Raw genomic sequence first — 21,831 nt, forward strand, 5'->3', positions numbered from 1 at the left:
AAGTGCCCTGCCAAACCAATCCATGACCTTGGTTCACCCCTTTTCTCCCACTTCTCAATGTGGTAGTGATGTCAATCCCAAAAAGCACTGGTAGGATCAAAAGGAGAAGACACAAGGTCAGAAAAGTTGGTAGCATCTTAAGGAAAAAGTAGAGAAAAAGGAATCCAGGAGAGGGAAAAGGAAGGGTTCCAACTGGCAAAGAGGGATACAGTGCTACAAGGACAAAAAGACCAGTTAAAAGCAGCAAAAAATGAAGTCATCTTAGAAAACCGGTATTCTGACCACTGATGCTCTGGATATCTTTGAGGACCGTGTGCTCTTTGCGGCAAGGACTATATTTTTGGTTTGTGTTTGTACAGTTCCTGGCACCCGGGGCTGCTGGACTGACACAAAGAACAATGTGGAGGGTGTTTACTCTGAGCATAATGAAGTTGACATAAAATGAAAGTGAGGGAAAGTGAGTACAGGAAATCGTAAGGCTTCATGAAGGGGTAGCCTCCACGATTTATTTCTAGAGCTGCTCTCAATGGGAAAAGGAACAAAAGAATCAGAATGGTCCAAATGCCAGAAAAATCCTGCCTGAAACGAGTCAGCAAAGAAGGGAAACTGTATCAAGGAGATGCATTAGCAAATTTTTAATGGTGATTAACACTGCCAAGTAGGATTGACTGCCTTCCTGAGTTTGCGGCCCGTCCATATTTCCACATTGCTGCTTTTATCTGGCCAGAATGTCTCTACTAACTAGAACATACGGGGGGTTTGTTTTCTAAAGGAAAATAATTGGGGGAGGGAGGGAACCACAAAAAATGCAGCCAGTGCTTACTCTCCGGATGTACTGTCTCTCATGCTGAAAATATATGGAGGAAAAACAAGAGAACAGAAAGATAAGATAGAGAGGACGTGAAAACACAAAGAGACCCAGAAAAGCAGACCACAGCAAAGCATCATGCAGCAGAGGATGGATCTCAGCAGCTACAGTCAGAAGCAGCTCTTGTGTAATAGCAAAAGTCACCTTTAGCCCTGGCCACAGAGTTATATTTTTGCTGCAGCCTGGTTGGGCCTGTGCATCTGCCTAAAGCACCTCATTCCACGTTCTGTTATCTGCCACTTCTCCACCAGTTTGGCACACTGTGGTTTATACTTCATTCTTAAAGCCATTGCCTCTATCTTTCTCTCTGCTTCAGAAATCACGTCCTTTCCTGTCCTTGCTACTATCCTGGTGCTAATTATATACAGCAAGTAAATAAGTCTACCTCTCATGCCTCTGTCAAATCTGACCACACTGTATCAGCCAAAATCACTGGTTCTGATGTCCTAGGCTGCAGGAAGGTAGGAACTGTTGCTGAACATGGAATGGGTGCTGCATTTGCCTACAAAATCAAGGTACTGCTGGTATCTCCTCTAGAGTGCTCGAGGGGTTGGGGGTTCAACCGTGCAGAGGTGACACCACCAGCTTTGCACTGAAAACACTGCCACTAGTGCTTGCAGAACGAAAATAAGATCAAGGCACAAGCAAAAGATGGTTTGTGTTTCTGTGAGGTCAATAGAAAATAATTCCTCTCTCGCCCCACACAACCCTGAGAGATACAAAGGGTTTGCACGGTGGCAGCTCTGTTTTCACCACATCAAGACCAACTCTGCTGGGAAACCGGAAGGTACAGGATGTGGAGATCATCAGAAGAGTGACTGAAAAGACAAAGCTTTTGGTCTCTATCCCTGGCATCCTTTCCCTCAGGATGCCAGTCCTCCTTTGCCAGTTCTGAGCTGTTTCCATCTCCTCTTTTTGGAAATGTATGTGCCAGTGCCACTGCAAAGCCCCTTTGCACCTTCCCCCCCCCCGCCCCCCGCCCAGGTACCCAGCCCGTATTCACCCAGGGACAAGAGAAACTGGAGTACTTACATTATACCAACTCTGGCTTTTCTGTAAGGACAAAATAAAAGAGAAGCATTAGTTAGCACAGAGATCTTAGGATCAAAAAGAAAGATGGACAAAGAAACCAGGTCCAATCTGGTTTGTATAATTAGAGAAGTGAAAGGATTAAACAGAAGATTTCAATGGATTTCACAGTGTGGTCTAACACAGTTATTTCCAGTTACAGGAACAATGAACAAATCCAGAAGCACAAGTCCATAATAGGAAACAATCCAGGCTAATGTGTGCATGTCCACATGCACGCACACACACACACACACAAACTCACGCGCGCATGCTGTAATCATTTTTGCGGAACAGCAGCGCCCACTAGCAACAGAGGAGCTAATAGAGTCATTGCCAGCCATTTCTTTTAGAGGCTTCATTCTTCCACGGCTGCTGACTAGGCTGCAAAAATCACATTGTGTTGAACGGACTCAGTGCAAATAAGCCCTCAAAGACCTAGGAGGAGGCAGGGACACAATTCTACTCACAAAAGCCATCAGGCAAAACTTTCAAGAGTATTTTAAATTTTAAAAGGGAGATGCATACAGAGCCAGGAACACTGCTGAAGAAAATCACTAGAAAAGCTAAGCAAGAAAAAGAAAAGGCTGGGATTTTTTTATTTTTTTTTCCCCAGCATTTCAGCGCGCAGTGTTTTGCATCATCTGCACATGTGATTTTTTTGTCCTTATCATGGCATTTCAGATGGTTTGAGAGGACAAGCCACATGTCACACTGGAGCGTATGAAAAAGCTAGCTCAGCTTGGAAAGTCACACTTGGCAATTTACAGCTGGAGGTGCACAGAGAGAGGAAGAAATAAGCTTCACAATCCCACACCAGTCAGGCTGGCTTTCCAGTGTCAGGACACTGAGCAGAACTGACAGAAAGAATAGGCATCCCCCATTTTAGGGTGGATTTACCTCAGAGCAATGAAGCTTGGGGGCAGTGTAGCCTTTCACCACTAACAGTGGTCAGCTACAGCCCATAATGCCAGGAACGTTGTGTGTCAGCAGCCACACAGCTGTGCCTGTCCCCCCTCTCCCAACCAGCAATGGCACGTCTACAATACACTCGGGGGAGCTGAGTCTAATAGACAAGGACAGAAGCAGTATTTCACCATACTTCTTTCTTTGAAGTCATCTTGCTTCTGACCTTGGACTGGGAGTATTTTTTACAGCTTTGTACCCAGTCTGGAATATGAAGGAAAACATACTGTTCTCTGACTTGCAACAGAGCCTGTGGAAGTTCCACTCAGAGAGTTAAGTTCATATTCACAGAAACCAGCTGCACTGGGATAGCCCACAACACGACCAATGACGTATAGGATGTTCACCACAGGAAAGTAAGCGCAAAGTGTTAATGAGTTCAGATTGGACCAGAGATTTTTATGAAGACATGGGGCTGCTTATACTGTTCTTCTAGACCTCCCTGCTTTCAGTTTCCTATGCTCCCTGTATGTCACTCCAGTACAGGAGTGATGCCTTATTGGCATCTGGATCTCGGATTCCCTTGCAACCTTGGGCATTCCTGCCAGTTTTGCTGCGCTGGACTCCAATGAAAAACCCCACAGTAACACAGTATATGCCACAGGCCAAAATACAAAAGTTTGATGTTAAAAAGAGCAACACCCCTAAGGCCTTCCTCCAAATCCCAGGGAACAGATATGAACTAAAGAACTGAATACACAGTATGGCGCATCAACTAACCAGACGAATTGCTTCTTACTTCCTACACTTTTCCATACTTGGCCATACCCTCCATTCCTAAAGGGTCTGACTGAAGTCATCCTTCTCTGCAAGTAGGACACGGAAAAAGGCCTTATGCAATTCAGCCTATATAAAAAAAAAAAAATCTTAATCCATGTACACACCACCTTGTCCCCAGGAGCACAGGGTCTAAGATGGGGTGATTTTCCTGCAGATTTGTTTTGCCATCTGTCTGCCTTAATGAGCAAACGGCATAACTCAGAAATTCCTGGGGAAAAAAAATTCATAATCGAACTATAATTGGCATAGAGAAAACAGAGACACTGCTGTCACTGTGCCTTCTAAATCAGGGTGTGCATGTTGTGGTGTCAACACACTGCAACAGGATTTCATTCCCCTCTGCTGCATTAATTGCAGCACTCTTTTTGCCCCTCGCATTTGAATTTCCCCAAACCGCAGCTCCTCTGTAAAGCAGCTCTGCAGCTCCTCCTTCTTAAGTTCTTCCACACAATTCTACTGACATCCAAGCCTCATCTTTTGCCTCCACCAAGCGTTCTAAACATTAGGAGATTCCTTCCCTCTGACCCCTGTTTTGCAGGTAGAACAGACTACAGGAGTCCACAGAGAACAGAGACTATCTGAGTCCTTAAATCTATCTTCAGTTTTATTTACCTTTGTTTTTAACTCACTGAGAGTCAGAATATAAGGGGATGAGAACTATGAAAATCAAGAGACGGTATAATGGAGGGGAAAAGGAAAGAAAAAGGAAAAACATATTCTTACTTTGAGCAGGTTAAGTCTGTCATACTGGAAAAAGAAACCATAAGTATTAGAACTGAAAAGAGAAAATAAATAAGTAACAGAGGAATGGAGTTGCACACAGAAATGGAAAAGATGGCACTGATTTGCAGACGATGCTATAGGAGCAGATACCAGAGTTCATAGTTACATGGTGGCTGTAACCAGGAAGAACTTACGAGAACTTGAGGAAGGCAAAAAAGGGGGTATTTTCTCTGAGCCTTTAAGCAATACAGTGTTGCCTCTAAATCTTCGTGGGTTAATGATCTCATATTTGCATATACTGCTATGGAAATTTACAGCTTTACAGCGCAGATAGGAAGCAGTGGATCACACATACGAAGTTCAGCCTGCTAACTTGATGCCAACAGAAGTTTCCACCTTGTAGCATTACTAGGAGCAGGATCACAACTCACTCCTACGTACTGCTGCTTCCAGGGGAACGGAAACCTTTTGCCAAGCGAATGACTTGCCACAGAGCTCTAGAGGTACCCCTAAGTCCATTTTACAACTGGGGAAACAGAGGTACGGAACCAGGGTGAGGGCAGAGCTTGGAACAGATTCCAGAGCCCTTTCTCCTGACCTATGTACTTCCAAAATCTATGCCGTTCACCTGGCTTCTAAATGCCCATAGCCAAATAACTCAAAGGAACTGATGACATTTATTCCCAAATCCCTTACCCCGGTCCAAAACAATCAGAATTTCATGACCTACTACCTAAAGGGGGATTATACCACCCAGTGGGAGGGGTAAATGAGAAGACACAGCCAAACTCTTCTCATAACTGCACACTGAAAGGACAAGGTGCAACAGTCATAAGCTGCAGTAGGGGAAATTCTATTTGGATAAAAAAGCCTGTTCGCAGCAAGAGTGGTTAAGCACTGGAGCAGGGGCCCGATGACTCTGTGGGATCTCCAGTCTTGGAGGTTTGCAAAACGTGCCCGGCCAAGACTTTAGACCACCCTGATCTAACCCCATCAGCTCTGCTTTGAGCAGGGGCTTGGACCAGAGACCTTCTGAGATCCCTTCAGACCTAAACTGTTCTACAATCTCCAGGGCCTACATCAAAATTCATGTTTTCCCCTAGCCTGATATTTATCTTCAGCATTCATTATTAGCTATAGACGGTAAGAAGAATCTGAAGGATTTGCAATGGAAAGGAAATCACTTTTATCCTCGGGCAAAAACAAAAGAGTTAAAAATATGTATTTCATTGTTGGCCGCTAGTGAAAAGGGGGTTTTTGCTGAGTTCAGAAAGCTGTTTCAGAAGCAGCAGTGTTTGCCAGTAAAAGCCTAAGGCTGATGGAGCCCTATAGGTGGTTTGATCCATGCCACACTGGTGGACGGCATGGAAAAGCAAGCTCCAGAAAAGATTTCCTACAGATGTAATCCAGTGCTTAAAAACTCCTGGTGAAGCGCTCCCTCCGATGGCAACACTGCAGCACGACAATTAACACAACAGACAAAAGAGGGCAAGGGACTTCAAGCAGATCTGTCAGCAATTGTATAAACACAGCATCAAACTCATGGGCTCAAGCTGTTCCATTTCATTAGCGAGACAGGTTGGAAAATCAGACCATTCTTGTCGCAGAAGATGGGTGGGGAGAGAAGAGGCTGAGAAAAGAGATTTTAAAATCTTTGTCCTTAAGTTCTTTGTTCCTAACCTCTCCTTGTCTTGAACAGATACCATCATCATCTGTGTGGGGAGAATCAGGGGGCTTATGACACCCGAGATTCCTCACTTGTACCAGAGAAAGCCACCTTGCGGAGCACAGAAAAGAGATTCAGCCTTCACACTGCTTTCGGCTCACCCTGTGCACAGTCTGTGGGTGAGCACGGCAGGAGGCTCTGACGCAGGCTGGTGGAGGTTGTGCCTGGGATCCCCTTCCCCTCTGCACACTGGCTTCCTCACACTGGAATTCATCTGAGATCCACTTACCACTTGTTTCTCTATTGTCTTCAAGTTTGTTTTTTTTTTCTCTCGGAAAAACAAGGGGCTGGCTGCAAGTGCATCACAGTACCACTATGCATACATTTTACGCCTATATCACACTCTACCAATGTTTTTCCCACCAGTCCCTCTCCTAACAAACCTCTCCATAGCTTAGGCAAAGCGCCTCCAGCCTACCATAGCCTAGCCATGACCTGTCCTGACCCAGACACCTCTACTCACCAGCAATCCTTTCAGGAGTCTGCTACTCCAGACCCGCATTTTCCATAGAACTTCTTTCACACCTCACTTGAGACATTAGTCCCACAGTCCTCCTTTGTAGTTATCCAAGCTACAATTACCAAGTAAAAGACAATCTGTCTAAAAAAGACATAAAGAAGCTTCCAGCAGACACCAGCAATCATGCAAGGTCAGGCTGATCACAAGAGACATTATGACCAAGGAAAAACAGTAAACCAGCAATGTAGACTTCACTGCTCTCTGAGAACTTCTCTAGAATGAAATCTAAGGCATCAACTGGGGAAAGGCCACGGCACTGATTTCATGGATTATGAAGCCATCCAAGCCATTCTGGTTTTATCTTTACTTGTATACATGGGGAAATGCCAACAGCCTAGCACTCTGTCCAATAAGCATCCCATCTCCGTTTTTGATTTTTATACTCTTCTGAGGAAAGCATAGAGATGGGAGATCAAATCTCAAATGACCTTATCTCCAATCCAAGCATCCACAGAGGGATCTTCTACTTATTTCCTTTCAGAGCGAGCCCATGAATTCTCACAATTCATTTGGGACAGGTCTGTTCTAACAGGTTTAAGCTGGGTTCATTTCAAATCACTGATCTTTAATATTTACATCACACAGGAAAGCACGCAAGGGCAGTAAGCTGAGATCACTGGCCACAAAACTACTATTCATCATAAAAAGCAGGCAAGAAGTTATGGAGATCAACTCTTGTTTCTGAAAAGCATAAATTAAGAAGAGAGGAAAGAGAAGGGATTATGGCAATGTGCAGAATGTTCAGCCTACCAAAGCCAGTAGATTTCTCCCTGGCAAAGACAGCAGCTCACTTCAAGGGAGAGGTAAAGCAAACCTTACAACAAAGGCTAAAATTAGTTGGAAGTAATTGAAGGAGTATGATGAACAGGCCAGTTCTCACACCATGTGAGCAAATATTAATGAGATCCCAGTGATATAAGTGAAACCAGCTTCTCAGCTACAGGCACCGGGCTGAGCTCTTGCTGACATTCTCGCAGCCACACCAGGAGAATGCCTTACTGGGGTCACCGCTCAGTACCACAGGGAAGGTTTCTGAGTGATGAGACAATTCTACAGTGGGGGACAGGAGAGAAAAAAGAAGGCTTACTTTGGAGAGGCGCTTGTGTGACTTAATCGGAGAGAAAGCATGCAGGAATGAAAAGAGAGAAATTAAGGGAAGAAGAAAAATTACCTCGCAAATCAAGAGAAGGAAAACCCACAAACCCAACAGAAAGCATTATATCCCCCCCTTCCTTGTGAAAAGCACCACAAATTAAAGTCAAGCTTTCGTAGTCACCATGTCGGTAAAAAATCATGCTCCCATGGCCCTACATCACACCCCTTTATGATCCAGGGCAATGCAACTCATCTCTGTAATTCCCCCTTAGCAAGGACGCCATTTCCCTGACAAAGCACCCCCCAGTGTGGTTATAAACATAGCATGCCCCTCGTCCTGCCTGCCTCCCATCTGCATGGCTTTATTCCGGGAACAGACTGCTGGCTGAGGGCGCCACTCGGTCCTGCCACCCTGGGGCAGTGCTTTTAGATTACTGTGTGCACAGGAAGCAAATCTGACCTCAAGGGCAACCTCAGAACTGACAGGTCTCTCATGATTCATCTTGCAAAAACCCTTCGCCCGCTGTTTTGAACTCACATACACCCCCCTTAGTGTCGAGAGGTCGGTTCAGCCCAGTGAATGTGGGCCAGTGAATCCTGTTTCCTCTACTGACAGTGACCAAAGGGGAGTGGACGAAGAGTTCTTGTGTGTGTGACATAATCCAGCAAATAAACTGGGCAAAGATCGAACAACTCATTTCACACAAGCCATCAGAGCTATGCCTGTAACACCACGAAGTTATTCAGGCTGAAATATTTCTTTTCAAAAATCTGGAAAAACACAAGTGCTCCTGACAGCTAACCGTCTCATAACATGCCACTGACAGTAGTGCTATAATCAAAGGTTACGTTTGGCTCCCAAGGCCCCTGTGTGTGTTACACGAGGTCCCACTGCTCATAGAAAATCAAGAGTCCCCAAACCTGAAACGCTCTTCCTCAGTACAGCAAAGACAAGGCTGTTTCTATGGTCAGAAGACACAAAACCTTTCTAAGGAAAATATCATCTAACCTGGCCAAGACAACCATAATACTGCACCAACAGGAGGCAATATGCAAAGGATTGGCAAACTGATTCTGTCCAACTTGAACCTCATCTCAACACAGGGCTTAGACAGGACTGGAGAAATGCATGGCCCCTTCACAGGCAGTCTGCACAGAGGAACCTGTATTCGTTCCATGACCCTTCATGATCCAGATGATAAAAAGTAATTGCAACAGCCGATTTTCAAGGTCTTTCTCAAAACCACAGAGCCTCCCAAGAAAACAGGGCCCTGAGTGCAAAAAGGTTAGCCTGCATAAGCCATTATAGAACTGCAGTACAAGCCATCAGCAATTCATGGACTGAGGTTGCTGAAAGGATGATAGAGTTGTGCTGAAGTCTGACCTAGGCAAATGGCTCCCAGTTAGGAGAATTTTCACAAGTATGATGGGTGAAGGAGGAGGAAAGTTAGCCAGAGAAAATAGGCACAGGACAAAGCCAGTGTACCGCATTAGAGAGTTTAGAACTAGGGACATGTGCGCATCTTGACAAAGTCATTTGCTCACTCCTCACCTTGGAATTCTTGGCCCCACTGCGGCCTGACTGAGAGGAACAGCTACGCTGTACACCCTGCTCCGGCGTCGAAGGGGATTTGTCTGATGAGTGGTCCGAGCCTTTTTCCACCATGGTGTCTCCTTGGGAGTCCTGTGGTGTTGGGGACCGGGAGCGTTTGCGCAGGATCGGGGAGCAGGCAGGCGTGCTGCGGTTTGAGTTACTGGCAGTACTGCAGAAAGAAAGAAAAAAAGAAAGAAAGAAAGAAAGAGCAGGATTAATAATCTTCAACTCAAAGAGAAACCAACTGCACCAATGCCTTGAGGTGGAGCATAACCCGCAGATTTCTCCACTAGCACAGCAGACAAAGAAGGCTTCCAGAAGCAGTGCACCCAATGCCACACTTAAGACTTATGTCCCCAGTAAAATTAGGCTGCAGACAGTTGTCATTTAACAGTGGCAGAAGGAACTACAGTGGCCTGCCAGTGTCTTTCTCCACCCACTCTTCAATTCTTCTGACCACAGATGAATGCCTAGGAGGATAAACTCATTCTCTCCTGTCAGCTCTGAGAGTTTAAAATGATGATCTGAGCTTAGAACACTTGCACTTGAGGATGAGGGAAATGTCAGTGTGTTCTCGATACAGTCCCACTCTGTCCCTCCTTTATTTTATTTCAGCAAGTGTAACTATTTTCGACAGGATGCACAAAAATGGATCGTATATCACTTAGGAAACACCCCATTAAAGATCATCAAAAATGACAGGGCACTGGGAGGGGAATCATAACAACAGACGATGCAGTCATGATTTCCTGTATCAAATCATCTTTCCCCACACCAGTTAGAGCTGGTTTAACATATAAGCTTTCACAATTTAAAAAAAAAAAAGTTTCCCTTTCATAATGGGGAAAAGCAAGACCTTTCACCTTTCAGAGTTTTACAGAAATTATGAAACATTTGGGAGAATGGAACTTCTCATCCCATATCTTCAGCAAATGCCCTAACACCTAAATCACAAAGCCAGTTACAGAACAGGAAAACTCAGATTTCCTCACTGTTCCTTCTCTTTTGATGCCTCCTCTTCCTGCCAGACCCTTCAAAATACCACATGCTACATCCATTTTTCCCCTATGTAATTCATTTCCTTCAGCAGTCAAATCTATTTACGACCAGCCCAAACATCTTTTGAGGCCTTTCCAGCTGGTACTGTTCAACTCTGCAGCCTGTAGGTTACAGCGGAACCTGTGCTGATCCAAGGATGAACTTTGTGTTAACTCTGCCGTGCCGAGTTGTTAGGGTACCCTGTTATCATCTGCGCATCAGAAAGCAGGCCACATCTGAGCAACAGAAGAGTAGGCAATATATAAAGGATGAGGGAATTAAAACTGTAAGGGAGTGTCGTGGTTTAGGCCAAATCCACCACTGGGGACCCGAGGGAACCCAGACGGGACCGACAGATGCTCCCCTCTCTCTCTACCCCTCAAACCAGGACAGGGAGTGAATTAAAGAAGCTAGTACAATTAAACTCTTAAGGTCTATAATTTAAGCCCAGTTATATTTAGCAATCTGAAGTTTGCTTCTCACAATGGGGTGTACAGTGAGCTAGTTAAAATGGATAGTTTCCCTTCTCAAAATCTAGAAAAGTTGAATACATGCTTGAGGTTTCATTTATTGTCAGATAAAAATTATATCCATCTCTTACCTCTGAAGATGCCAAAAACATTTTACAACTGCTAGCAGATACAGGCAGATAAGTAACACACTCCTCCAGCAGTTACCAGGTTTAGTTTGGTTTGATTTAGTACTGGATGAAATGGTCCCATAAATTATCCTCTATTTGCTCATTGCTTGTGTTAACACACAAGTGATGAAACTTTCCCTAAACAATCTGCAGAAAGCATAAAAACAAAGTGGCTTCTGCAAAAATTAATAGAATCAAATTTCACACTCATACAGGCAATGAGCTTTCAATTGGCAAGAACAGTAGCATGGCACTTGGCAGAAAACCCTTAGAAGACATTTTCAAGACTATAAAGTGTGGAAGTCCATATAGATAATAAACAGGCTAGAGAAAATGGGCTTGCAAAATGTTCTGTAAGCAGGACGAAAGATGGGTGAAACTCTGCTCCGTTACCTATTTCTACTTAATAGGCTGAGAATCATACAGATATAGAATAATAAAAAGCTGCTTGTCCAAATGCCACCTAAACCCCCATTTAGCTCCAGTCAGCAGACCAGATTTACCCCCTTAGCTTGTTTCTTCACAGTTCACACCTAACAATGGCACATCTCATGAGTGAAATACTCCAACAGCATACTGTGTCCTCCCTTTCCCCAGTCAAGACACAGGTATACTGAATACTAACTATATGTACAGTGCAACTGTAGCAATATTCAAGATTTAATCCCTCCAAATCATATTCGAAACAAAAGAAAAGACTGAGCAAAAGATGATCTGGACCATTCTCCCAGCAACATTGCCTACTAAAGTTTAGGTATATCACAAAGTAAAATTATCATGGTTTTTATAGCTTATTGAAATGTACAAAAATATCAGTTTTTTTCACAGACTTTTAGCTGATCCAGTTAAAATGGGCATTTCACTTTTTCTATCCTCCTGCTGCTACTTCTCCTAGCTAAACTCAAGATGTAAGCGCTTTTCTAACAACCTGGTATAGTTGCACCTACTGTACCAACTGCAATCAGCAACTATGTACATGTGCAGAAGGGGCTGTGCAAATGGTACTAAGACTTGACGTTCATGAGCAATGCTTCTAGAGATGGAAGCAGTTTTGAATTGCCGTTCCGATGGTTAACAACTCTAAATTCTGAGGCTGTATTGCTCCTGCTCATGCTGTGTTATTGCTTATCTGGCGTTACATCAAATTTCCTACATCTTGCCCCCAGCATCATTGATTCAACATAAACTGGTTTATGTGAGAGATCCCCAGAAATACAAGGCAAGAATTTGAAGTGAATATTCCTGAGTCACGTATTACTGCACTAAATTTGTTTGAACAGACGTATTCGCTTTTCCCCTACAGCTCTACAAAACCTGAGTTTATCATGCACAACTTCCTTCTTATTTTCAGTTGATATGAGTTCATACTCACAAATTGCACTTTTAGTTTCAGCTCCAAGCAACTCTATAAAGACCAAGTCAAATTCAGTTAAGGTTCTGCTTGCTTTGAGGTTACAGTTATGAAGAAGCACTGAGTTTTTACTGCTTCTAAAGTAAAGCACAAAATAACTAGTTCAAAACCAGGGTACAGCTGCACCATGTGCACTTGAAACTCGGATGAAACCTGCTAAAAAGTTTGGTTCTTTTACCCAAATTGTAATCAAATGAGAAATGAGACAAATTTCATCTTTTGTGGACTGCAACAAATACATTAATACTAGCTCCAATGTAAACTCACTCACACGCAGGCATGGAAGATACATTCTCAGTTTTCACACTCTGACTGCACGATGCTCCAGAACTGGCTTAACACACCCAGCACAGATACTGCTAAGCAGCGTGCAGCTATAGAGGCCAATTCAAGCTAATCACCCAAGACCTTACAAAGCTCCTCAGGTGGGTTTTTCAGTCACGGCTGACTAACCCACACTGCTGCAGCTACACAGGAGCAGCATCAGCACTAACTAGCTTAAAGCTGGCACGTATGGTTTTGTCCAGGCTCAGTTCACACTGCCGTAGCCATGTTTTGGTGTCAGTTCTGCCAAGCACAATCTCAAGCAGACTCTAATCTCCAAGTTTGTCTTCCAGTCACTTAGCATCTCTGGCATGCTTTTAAAAGACTAAATCCATCCATACATATTCTGTTAGGTATGTATGGATTATCACCTTTGCAGGAATAGGGGAAAAAGGAGAGCTTCGAGGGTGCCTTCTTAGGCTCTCCCTTAAGCCAGTGGCAGAGCACTGATCAAACTCAGGAGGTCTGAATCCACCTCATACTATCTGATGACTGGGCAACGCCGAGTATTTCTCACAGGAAGGACTCCACGGGTGTGCACACAATGAAAATATGAAATGTCTGTTAATTCTGGCTTTCATCTCTACCGCAGAAGGATGGGCACAAAAAACACAAGCCTGCAGCTCCGTCCCACTCGCCTCCCCTTGCCCTGAGGCCCTCAAAACTCTCACTGCTTCTGCTCAGTCCCTGAAGTTTGAATCTGGCCCAAGGCACAGCCATGACGAACGCTTTCTGCAGTTGCCATAGTAACCAAGGCCTGCAATTGAACCAGGAATAAGCGCCTGAAATGCCAAAACGGCTTGACCCACTTTGAAAAAAAATAATAGTAATAAATAATGCTTTACAGACCTAATTGACCAGAGTGCATTCAGGGCCTCACATCCCCCTGCAGTGTAGCCTTTAGTAGATGCAACAGACTAAGTCAGGGACAGAACACAAACAAGCCCACCTAAGCAGCAACCCCTTGCTCCTAGGTGAAACCCCTCCATGGAGTTTATGAAAGCACTGAAGGCAGAGTACACTTCTTGGTTTGTGTCTAAACTGTGCCTAAGAGAAACACCTCATCTTATGATTGGAGCTGCAGTAAAAATAACATGAGCAAGCGTGACGCAGCTAGGAAGAAGCCAAACTCTGTTCAGTCACGCAGAGGACAAATGTTGATATCTGGAGCAGCGTAGTGAAGAACTGAGCTTTTCTTTAGGTGGTGGAAAAAGAATGAACATTTGGCAATGCACGGACAAGCTACCTGCTAACACCCTACCCTGGACACTCTTCAAAGCAAGGATACAGGGCAAGACACAAAAAGGCCAAACTTCCTCCTCTAACATAATATTTCCTGTAAAGATTTGGACCAGTCCGTAAACAGAGACTTCAGCAAGCAGTAGCTTTTGGGAAAGGCTACAGTCTGCACTCCACAAGCTAAGCTTGGGATTCTTACAGCTCTGAAGGAACCCTGAGGACTCTTTGCAATGCTCTAATGGAGAACACAACAAGAAACCTACCTTTGTTTGAGCCTGTTAAATAAATTTGGCATGAATGACATTCAAGCAGTCCTGAATTGATACAGAAGTCTGTCCATCCTACCAGATCTTCTGAAATAATCACTCTGCCTGCCACTATAACACAGCCATCCCTGAGCTTAAGACAAGCACTGTGCAACAGTTCTTTCCCAAATCACACGTGCCCCAATAGCCAGCAGCCATCCTCCAGACACAACAGCTTGCAGCAAGAGCAGCATCGGAGCACCTGCAGCTATGCTGTATAACAGTGGCTTGTTGTTCTCCTCTCAGGTAGTGATACACACAGATTAAGAAGACACGCAGCAAATCCATTTGAATCTGCCAGTTGCAGGATGTGAATTAGAATTTAGGCAGACCTAATCGCTATGTTACCAAGAGTACCAAAGGATTTGTCACAATGGGAGCAGCTCATCTAAACAAGTGGCAGCTTCAGGCACACAATGCTCTCGACCTGCATTGTCATCACCAGTTTCTCAGATGGCCGAAACAGATCAGTGACACCATTTCCTGCAGTGTATTTCTAAACCCCTTGGACTTCCTCAAGAAAGTCCTGATCTGGAAAGCTAATCAGCAGCCTCCAAGTCTGCTACAGTTCTCAAAAGCACTTGCTTTAAAAGAGTGAATCTGCTGAAGTTGCTCACATCTCCCTACAGCCCATAGCACCTACCTGACAGTAAGCTCTTCAAGGCCCAAAACTGGGGTTACTGACAGCATTGCAAATATTGCGCTTAATTCTGGAAAATGCTGAGTACTATGTCCCCAAACCAGCAAAGAACTTAAGCACATATTTAACTCTGTATGTAGTAGACCCCCTGCAGTCTATGGGCTGTGCAAACAAAGTCAAGCCTGTGCTTACATGCTTTCCCAAACAAGAATGAAGGAGTTCCTCAAGCATAAAACAGAAGTCTACTGATAAAGTCTTGAAAAGAGCCGAAAAAGCTACAAGGTCAAGAAGGCACCTCAAGCCTGGCTGTAGTGCAAAAAGAGTTAATTCTCCTCAGAAACAGCTAGTAAGGGGGTTAATTAAACGCCTACAAAGATACTTTTCTGTGATACAGTCTGACATCAGTGGAAAAAGATGAGATTCAGAAACTCATTATGTAGTCTGCCAAACAGCAAGCAGATGGTAACAACTTTTGGTCATCACCAACCTACACTCACTTCAAATTGATAATCCAAGAATGAAAACCTCCATATATCCTCAAGTAATTCCCTGGGCTTGCCATTGCTCTACAAGCAATAACAAAATGCTGTACTTATATTACATCACCCAGAAAAAAGACAAAAAAAGAAAGCATTAATTAAGAAAGCAATGATACCTGTACAGAAACCAAGCGGTGTTTCATAACAATTGCTTTAAAAAGAATAGTAAGAATAGTATATACTTTCTGCATGCTTTTTAAACAACTAGCTTTTAACAGAAAAGTCCGTCCTTGTCAAAGATTTACTCTGATTATTTTGACGTTTCACAGAATAGTGTCCTCCTCCTGTGACATTCAATAGCATGTCTACATATTCATGAGATAAAATTAATGCAATTATTATGCTTCAGGGGATTAGCAAATCACTGCAAGCGTTAGGAAGGAATTTGCCTTCTGCCCATACACAGCACTGCAAGGTTGCTCAAATGCATTATTAACAATGTCATTGTCTTTCTCTGAATCATCTGATACTGGTTACCACTAGAGACAGACTATCAACTCTGATGGACAAATGGTCTGGTATCTTACAGAAACTCCCACTGTGCTGTTTGAAACAATCCTTCCACCGCTTCCTTCCTACTTGGGAATCATTGCAAAAATCCCAAGAAAATGTTGGAAAATGTTTTCAAAATAGAACAAGACAGATCTTAATAATGCTGACTGATAATCCAACAGTTATAATTTAGAAAGGATCCTTAAGTTGCAGAGAACCAACACGTGTTATAAATCATACACTAAACCCCTCCATCATCACAAATTAATATAATTCCATTTGCTCTGAAGGAAGACAAACCACATGGAACAAAGTATGATGAATACAATGAAATCTGGGAATCAATAAAGGGGAAATAATGCAAAATAAGAACTTCCCATCCCTCCAAAGCTGACGGCATGTCTGTTTCAGACACTGCCCCAACATGGTCACCTGCAGGTCGCTCAGTTTACAGCTGTACTTCCAAAGGAGGAACAGATACTGGCTTTGTTTCCTCTCCTCCCCACTGCAATGCCAATGGCTCTTGTAATTAACAGCAACAACTGCAATATCTGATACTGTCTTCAAAAACTCAGAGCCTAGAACTTGGGACAGAACAGAGCTCGCATGTCTTGTTTAAAAAATAAATACAATAATGAAGGACACTGTTAAGCCATCTCTGATGTGAAGAAAAGTTTGAAAACTTGACAGCTCAAAGAATAAAAAATAAAATAAAAAAAAATCCAAGCATGTTTATTTTAAACCTCATTATTTCCAAGCTAACATCAAAACGTTTCAATGGTTTGGAGACGCAATGTTGGTGTCATACATCAATCTACGTGCATCATTTTAAAGGAGCGTGAGAAAAATGCAATATAGCACTAAATAGCTAGTGGGCATTTTTGGATAAGGACATGGGTGTGATACAACTCCTAGATTACCCTCAAGAGGAACACAAGCATTCTTCCTTTCTGCCCATCTCTTGCTGTAACTTCAGCAACGCTATGAGCATCACAGGAGTCTATCCCCAGCACAGGTAGCGTCTCCCTGAACACATTCCAATCTTGTGGCAGGGGTTTATAAACCACAGACTGAAAGTCTAAGGAAGCCTCACACCACATCTTATCAGCAACATAGCGGGGGTGGACAGGGATATTGTATATCTCAGGAGTAGAAGACAAAGCTAAAGCTTTGCATCTTCCCACTCACTCCTGCTGCTCATCAGCATCAGCTTTCATAAGTTAACGGAAGATGCTGTGATCTTCAAAGCTGGGATCAAATTGATTTCTTTTGCTCATCCCTTGATGTTTCATCCCCTTAGCATTCTGAAAACAACACCACAATTTCATGTCCCCTCACCCTGATATTTTCCATGCAATCTCTCTCATTTGCTCTGACTATGCAGCAGCACTGTCCAGCTGAAAGTTAAAAACAGATAGGGCCAAGGGCTGCAGCCGACACTGGGAAGAGTCAGCCACCCTCAGTGCAAGAGTCATACACATCCTTTGTCCTGAGGACCTGGTTCAGGCCTGTCCCCCACATGGCACATTCTCTCTTACTTTATCAAGCTTTCTGGTTTTCAGTGGCACGGGCAGCTTCCCTTAGGAGAATTTCGGGCATCCAAAGTTATTGCACTTATGTAAAATATATCTCTGAGATTCAGCTTGAAGTTTCCTTCTGTCCTCCTGAGCCAAAATCACAAGCTCCATCCTAAATCTACCAGCTTCAAAAGGAATTGTCCTGCAGATGCATGTGACTTAATGAAGAAAGGAAACAGGAATATATCCTCTTTAGCATTGTCCTGTCCATCATGAAAATCACTGATTCAGTAGTCACCAGTAATCTAAGAAAAAACAATTTTTTAGTGAATGAGGATTCATCAAATTCTCACTGCCTATAAACACACACAATGCAATGAGTCCTTATTTCCTACTGCCCTCCCCTCAGAAAAAAAAGAAAAAAAAAGCCACCAGACTCTGGAGGACAGCCTGAAAAAGTGGCACAAAACAAATTCTGTCCCTCCCCATCACTGCAAATATCTAAACACAGAGAGGAATGCAAAGCAGAACCAAGGCATCAGTGTGCATGCTCCGAGCCCTTTTAAGAGCAAGGGAGCACATGGGCAAACAAATACAGCATATTTCTGCAGCATCTCCAGCTGCCCTCCTGTGACGCATTGCCAGTTCATCCAACTTCAACCCCCTTCTGCCACTCTCCATACACCCAGATGTTACAGGAGTAATAACTGCCCCTTTGGGGATGGGGGAGACAGTAGGCGTAAAGGGAAAAGGAGGAGGGGTGAGGGGAATGAAAGCTGAAAAACACAATCAGATTTGCTCATCGGTTGTTTCAAACAATCGAAAAGGCTGCTTTAGCAGTTCCACTGCAGGAGAGGTAGGGCGCATGCATGGGGGAGAACAAGACAAAAAGGAATCAGCCTGTGAAAGGGAAAATAAACCAAGCATCTCCGCAACATGATGTCACGCTGTCTGCTTTCAAGTCCCCCAAACAGAAAGGAGCAGCAGCAGCAACCAACATGGACTCCAGATTTAATCTGCCTTGAAAGCGTACGTCTCAGATGGTAGATTTGCTCAGCAAACCTGTGCTGAGCACAGCACGCACAGCCCTTTGGCTCCATCTTTCACACACATAAATGCATACGTGCACACATGTGCACACACATTCAGAGACTGCAGACAGCACATACACACACAGAGGGGAGAGGAAGAGAGGCATCAGCAGAAGGAACAGGAGAGTTAACACTAACCTGGTAGCCATTAGGGACCGTAGTGCAGCGCGGAGCAGCTAGGAATTCATTCATTCATGCACTCGTGTGTGGTGGGGGGAGAGCGAGGGTGGGCCAGCAGTGAGGTGGGAGGGTACTCACCTCCTGCACCATCTCAGAGCCCTTCCCGAAGCGAAGAGGGAGCACGGGGTGCCTGGGGATCCTCACAGGCACCCAGAGCCCCCTCTCTCAGCTGCCTTGCATACTGCTCGGGTTCCTGCCATGGCTCAGCCTCTCTTCTCCCCGGGGCCCCGCTCTTTGTGGTTATGATTGTTTGTGCAGCCCAACTGAGGTCTGTGAGCCTCTCCCCTCACTGCCAGTGCTTTCACACACACACTCCTGCACGCGCGCGCGCACACACACACACATACGCGTGCGCACGCATGCACGCAGCCTGTGGGCTGCCGCTTTACATAATGCAACCCCCTTAATGCCTTCATTATTCATCTACCAGAGGAAAAGGGGGAGGAGGGAGCTCCTGCGATTTTTCCCAAGGTCCCCTGATTATACCTGGCAGTTTTAGATGCTGTTCATGAAGTTTGGCAAAGACTACAGGTTAAGATCCTACAGGTTGAGAAAATCATATTCATCTTCCCTATGTACACACTAGACCATTCACACAGGTCAGAGAAAGTTTTGAAACCTATAAGCATGTCAATACAAGAACAGTCAGGAAAATTAAACCCTAATTAACTGGTAAACTGGATTATCTAAACTGAATTAAACACTGTGAGGACACACTCATTCAGAATTAAGGTGACCTCAACACAATTTAGCTTACTTCATCTAGGAAACTAATTTGGTTTCATTTTTCATGCCTATCCATGTGTAAACAGGCCTGGGACTTTTAAAGCAACATTATCAAGCAAAGCGTACAACTCTACACCAGTATTAGTACATGCTGTTCCTTTGGGGGACATACACACCACTGTACCCTGAGACACCCGCTCATGGACATCTTTATGCCAGAATAAGGAGAAGGGTTTCAGTCCTTCTCGAGGACTCTCACAGTACAATATAAATTACACAGGCTGAAGGACGAAAAAAAAATAGAGTAAAACAATTGACTAGCTTGCACTTTTCCTTCCAGCATACAAAATCGGACCTCGTCTGTGCAAGGAAATAGCGTAGAACTAATCTGGAACAGCTTCCTGTGCTAGCACCCTTGATTTGAAGCACAAGTGTCCACATGTGGAAGTACCCTGGGTTATTCTAGGGCTTTAAATGTAAAATAACTTTCCAGCATAGACAAGCCTTAAAGCGTATCCACAGAAGCTCCTGTATCGATGTGGCTACAGTAGTTTAAAAATGCACACCTTGTATCACTTCTACTCCTCAGCAGTCTCTTCAGTCTACATCCACATCACCCACCTTAGATGTTTATTTTCAAAGTTCCCTGTGGTGTCAAGGAAGCCAGGCAGGCAACTCCAGAGTATGATTCAGAGCACCTAAGTCAGGGAGAATGACCCCCTCAGGGACTTACTGCTCCCCACCCATAACAGAAGGAGCTGTGCCTTAAGTGACATAAATACTCATCACTCTGCCCTTCGTTTTCTTTTCTTGCATTCTACCCATTCCATACACAGGCTTGACCATTTTTTCTTCTCTTTAGAATCAGTCACAGCTTTCAGTGCTAATGTCCCAAACGAGCATCTTTCCAAAAGGCTGATTATCCATCATTTTGCTATAATCAAAATCACTGGGAGCAGGAGGTGCTCTGCTCTTCAGAATCAATGCTCTAAACCAGCAGACCCATGCCACTGTGCAATTCAAATGCTGCACGTGATCTTAAATTGCAAACACTATCACCATACACATCTTTATCAGAATAGTACAACAGTACCATCATCTTTTTCATATTACTCAAAGAATACACACAGGTGCACGTGGGTTGGCTGTGTATATGCCACTATTTTCATAAATGCATTGCCCCATTAAGAGATCCATCAGCTTGACGTCAATTTTGTGACATCCTTCTTGTGACCAAGCTTCTTTCTTCACCTTCTCCATTTACAGTGCTGCCAACCACAAGCATCTAAAACACATCAACTTTCACCCCAAATATAAACTTGTCACACAACATCTAATTTCATAAAAGCAAACCTGGTTTTTATTCCTTTAATTCCATTAGCATACATTCATTCAGGTTGTGTTCTCAAGGTTTTCTCTGCAGTTATGGGAGACACTTCTGTTAAAATGAGAAAGTTTCTCGTATAATTGCATGTTTACAGGTCTTGGTGATTTACAAAGAGTACCAAATAAAATGAATCCATAACACAATCACAAGGGCTGACAATGTTTGTCACTTCACCCAGTAATGTCTGGCTTCAAATCTGCAAGTCCCCATAAGGATGGAGCTTTCTACCTACATGGAAATGCACCGTCTCTAACAGGAGAAGTTGTAAAGATAAGTAACAACTGGCAATGAAGAGTTAGGGCCAAATCCCGCACCATCTTGTCCACACACACTTATCTTCTGTTAACAAAGAAGTCTCTATTAATTTTACAATGCCTTCTTCTTAAGACTTTAATTCATTGGACCGTGTTTCAGTGTTTATGGGTAAACCTGGTGTGTTTTGCAACTGGAGAAATCCATATGCAGTAGTCTTGTGGTCCTCACCAAAAACATTGAAGTATTTCTCCAATACAAACCTAAGCACCAACAAGAATAGAGCCAAATATCATTATCCAGTCAGAAAAACCTCGGTGATTAGCAGAGCCTCTATAACTTGCACCTTGACTTTTTATTTTCAGAAGTGACCATTCAAAGTTTCAAATGCTTACAAAAGTTTGTGAACTGGTGAATTTACAAACATGTTTAAAGAAAATGGCGTGAAACATACAAACTTTCCTATTCCCTGTGTCCAATGCAATTGTACCTCCACATCTAAGGGTGGTGTGATTCCCACTGAAACACTATGATCTAGGACTGTATCTAGTTTCGACACACGAGCAACAAGGAAAAACTAGACAGGGCTCAGATAAGAGCAACGAATGGTAAAAGACAGTGGCACTGATTCCATTCAATGCAGACTGGAGGTCAAGGAATGACAAGCTTAAATGATCACCTGGAACACAAGTTTGATAATACTGGGTGAC

The 21,831-nt window shown here is 43.7% G+C and overlaps 1 protein-coding gene across 18 annotated transcripts in view; it reads right to left on the reverse strand.

The window, feature by feature from the left end:
* The window catches only part of GRAMD1B (GRAM domain containing 1B), a gene marked incomplete at its 5' end in the record, with an annotated part of 105,792 nt that overhangs the window by 31,049 nt on the left and 52,912 nt on the right, over positions 1 to 21,831 (reverse strand). For all 18 annotated transcript variants that reach the window (XR_014269889.1, XR_014269890.1, XR_014269891.1 and 15 more), the window contains 2 exons: positions 1,901 to 1,921; positions 9,299 to 9,509. Coding sequence is in view for 3 of the 18 variants with exons in the window: in XM_082493725.1 (XP_082349851.1) it covers positions 1,901 to 1,921; positions 9,299 to 9,509 (232 nt within the window). The remainder of the gene's footprint in view (positions 1 to 1,900; positions 1,922 to 9,298; positions 9,510 to 21,831) is intronic.

Source organism: Vanellus vanellus, assembly GCF_965231255.1.
Source record: "Vanellus vanellus genome assembly, chromosome: 21".
In the NCBI taxonomy this organism is placed as follows: domain Eukaryota; kingdom Metazoa; phylum Chordata; class Aves; order Charadriiformes; family Charadriidae; genus Vanellus; species Vanellus vanellus.